Genomic DNA, 3,306 nt, shown 5'->3' on the forward strand with positions numbered 1-3,306 from the left:
TTTATTCAAAGAATATCTAATGAATAATATTTTAAACAAATATTAATAAAAACTGAGATTTAGATATTGTTCAATATTTTTGATACTAAATTGTTACAAAAAAGTAAAGTAGCTGCCATCCATATGTATTTCTTTTCAAACAACACCATTCTTATTTTGTTTTTTTGTTAATGCAACTATATTCCAATGAATGTTGTTTTGTTGTTTTAAAAATTTCGTTGAGAGTGTTTTCATATTGGAGATATAAAATTCTAGCATTAACCAATACCTCATTAAAGCAATTAAGTGGGAAGATTTTCTAAACATAATAAATAAATTGTTTTATATAAAAGGAGTTGTTAAAATAACAAACCATTAAAAAGAGCATAGCTTCATCTTCGCTTTGAATTAACAACAACCTATCTTTATTTTCTCTATTCATAAATAACGTACATCTCAATTAAATTGATATATTAAAAGAAACAAACAAAATAATTTCAGCCATAAAACATAATAAAAAAGAGAACTTTTTTGATATAAAAACGTGGTCCAGTAATACTGTTAAATCTTCTATTGGTAAAATACGTGAAAATAATGTAATAATTGGTTCAAAAGCATAAAAAATAGGATGTGCATTTATTTGATTAAGATGATTATATAATTCATTGTCAACCAATTCTAAGAATTTCTCATATAATGTTATTATCATCATAGTGCCACCTTTTAGTTTTGGATAATACCATAAATTTAGTCCTTTATAAATATAACAAACTAATCTATAAACATTACATTCAACATCTGATATGTTATTTGATTTAACCTCTCCAATAAATTCTTCATTAAATATCTGATAAAGAGGGATTATTACATCAATTAGTCCTTGAGTGTATGGACAATTGTATTCAGTTTTAGCAATAATAAATGCTATTCTTCTAATACTAGCCAAAATCGGTAAATTCTAATAAATAATTATTTTTTTATTAATTTATTAATAGTAATAAAAAATGTAATAAGAAGAAAAATAACAAACTTGAGAACAAAATGTATTTGTTACACGAGCAAGATCCATATCAATCTTTTCTAGAAGTTTAATATCTTCTTTATCATATTTTTTTATATCATCAAAAACATTATTATTATCATTATTATTGTTTAACGCTTTAAGAAGATATAGAGAATATCCCTCAGAAGTTGTATTAGAAAATTCATTACCTTTTTTACAAGGAAGTGTATAATATTTATACACTAAAGAAAGGTATTCATATCTATTAATCTGTGTGTTTCTTTGCATTTGGTCAAAAGAAAGTTGTACATTATCATCATAATGAAGTAATTCACGGTAAATAAGTTTTCTTTTTTGATTATTAATATCTTTTATTATTTGGAACTTGTCATCTTGAATTTCTTTTGGTTCAATAGAAGACGTATTAAATGAAGGGGTATCTGTTTGAATATCCAATGGTTGGTTCATAAGGAATAAAACTAAATTATTTTTAAGTTTTTTTAAAGAAATATAATTTTAAATCCTTTTTTAATTATATTATCTTTGGTTGAAAGTCAAATTAATTTAAGAATTAATTAAACATCATTTTCTTCTATTGGTGAAATAGTCAAGACATGAATTCCTAAATGACGAGAAAACGCATAACAAATATCACCAATTAAAAGCGATTCCATAAAGAAAGCAAAAATTAGTCCCCCAACAGTAATTAGAAAAGCTAAACATTCGTTATGGAGTATAAAAGCAATGGAAAGGATAATAATATAAAATCCATATCCATAGAAAATATTGTCCATCATTGAAATAGGTTCTTTACATATTCTTTTTACAACTAACCTTTGAGTTAAATAAGCATTAATCAGAATAATTATATAACAATTAAGCCAAAAAACTTTGTTAGAATAATCTGAATTTATATGAAGTAAAAGAATAAGTGATAATGTTAAAATTAAAAATATAAAATATTGTGTCATACAAAATATTGCAGATGAAAGATTTGTATTATTCTTTTGAGCCCAATGAGAAACATTTAAATAATATTTAAAACATCCTAAAATACAACAAATTAAAATAAAGTAATAGATCAAATCATTAATAGATATAATTAAAATAATTATTTCTCCAGCTTTAGGAAAAAATCCTTGAAATAATAAGAATCCTATTGTTAAATATTGTAATTCAGTTGGGTTCATAATATATCCTAATACTAATGTTCCTACATGATATTCTTCCCAATGAGACATATAAAACACAGTATTTAATATTATCATTAATAAATAACATTTAGTTGTTGTTTGATGAAGATTTAATACAACGGCTAAACTAAATATACCTATCATTATTGAATCAACTCCATGGTCAAATAATTCTCCTAATGGACTTGATGACTTAGTTCTTCTTGCTTGTTTTCCATCTAAATTATCTGCTGTTTGATATAAAAATATCATAATACTAACAAGAATATTAATAAAAATATTTGGTTCACTATTAGGATCAAGAAAAATATTCATCATAATCATTGCAACTCCCATAAATAGTCCACCAGTAAGTGTTATCATATTTGGTGCTAACCACATTGGAAACTTTTCTATCAATATATTCCAGAAATAAGGTCCTAAAAAATAATTTACCATTATACTTAAATCAACACCATTATACTTATAATATTGTAGGTTGTCTAATCCTTGCTCACTAACAAAGAGAGGGAATTTAATCAGATTACAAGGCATTATTTTTATTAGTGTCTTTTCATTATATCTTTTCCAACAGATTGATTTATTATAATTAAAATATATTTTTATTATAAATATAGTTTTCTTTTTCTTGAAAAATGATAAGAGTAAAAAACGATAAATTATAGTATGATAATTATTAAATAAACTATAATAAGATAGGCAGTTTTTAAAGAATTTAAGTCTTCGTTTTGAGAATGAACTGATAAAACAGAGTTACACAAAAGAATTATGTTAAATGGGTCAATGAAAATCTGTGTTATTGGAGACATGAGTTTGTTTTAATAAACAAAAGAAAGAAAAAAAGAATAGAATATTTAATTGATAGGTGTTGGTAAGACGTGTATTTCTAATAGATTAATTAAAGACCAATTTATCGATGAAGAAAAAGCGACTATTGCAGCATCATTTGTGACAACAAAATTAGAGTCTGAAGGAAAAAAAGTAGACGTATCTATTTGGGATACTGTTTGTTGGCATTATTTTGGAAATACGGATAAAAGGACTTAACAAGACATTTAGGCAGGACAAGAGAAATATAGATCAATGGTATCAATGTATTATCGAGGAAGTAGTGAAACAGTTATTGTATAT

The 3,306-nt window shown here is 24.2% G+C and overlaps 2 protein-coding genes across 2 annotated transcripts, besides 6 other annotated features; both read right to left on the minus strand.

The window, feature by feature from the left end:
- Window positions 1–22: 22 nt before the first annotated feature.
- Window positions 23–52: a sequence feature (AT_rich).
- Window positions 53–151: 99 nt separating this feature from the next.
- On the minus strand, window positions 152–1,450 carry EDI_043920 (uncharacterized protein; the record flags this gene model as incomplete). The annotated part of the gene is made up of 4 exons (XM_001736778.1): window positions 152–298; window positions 353–413; window positions 468–937; window positions 1,010–1,450. The coding sequence occupies 4 exons, from the start codon at window positions 1,448–1,450 to the stop codon at window positions 152–154; spliced, it is 1,119 nt and encodes a 372-aa protein (XP_001736830.1).
- Window positions 939–985: a sequence feature (AT_rich).
- A 4-nt stretch (window positions 1,451–1,454) lies between the features above and the next one.
- Window positions 1,455–1,523: a sequence feature (AT_rich).
- A 34-nt stretch (window positions 1,524–1,557) lies between these two features.
- EDI_043930 (cholinephosphotransferase, putative) lies at window positions 1,558–2,709 on the minus strand (the record flags this gene model as incomplete). Its single annotated transcript, XM_001736779.1, has 1 exon — window positions 1,558–2,709. One exon carries the CDS (start codon window positions 2,707–2,709, stop codon window positions 1,558–1,560), a length of 1,152 nt encoding a protein of 383 aa, XP_001736831.1.
- Window positions 1,923–1,946: a sequence feature (AT_rich).
- Window positions 2,071–2,099: a sequence feature (AT_rich).
- A 44-nt stretch (window positions 2,710–2,753) lies between the features above and the next one.
- Window positions 2,754–2,791: a sequence feature (AT_rich).
- Between the last annotated feature and the right edge of the window lie 515 nt (window positions 2,792–3,306).

This window comes from Entamoeba dispar, genomic scaffold (assembly GCF_000209125.1).
Source record: "Entamoeba dispar SAW760 scf_1105229460117 genomic scaffold, whole genome shotgun sequence".
Classification (NCBI taxonomy): domain Eukaryota; phylum Evosea; order Mastigamoebida; family Endamoebidae; genus Entamoeba; species Entamoeba dispar.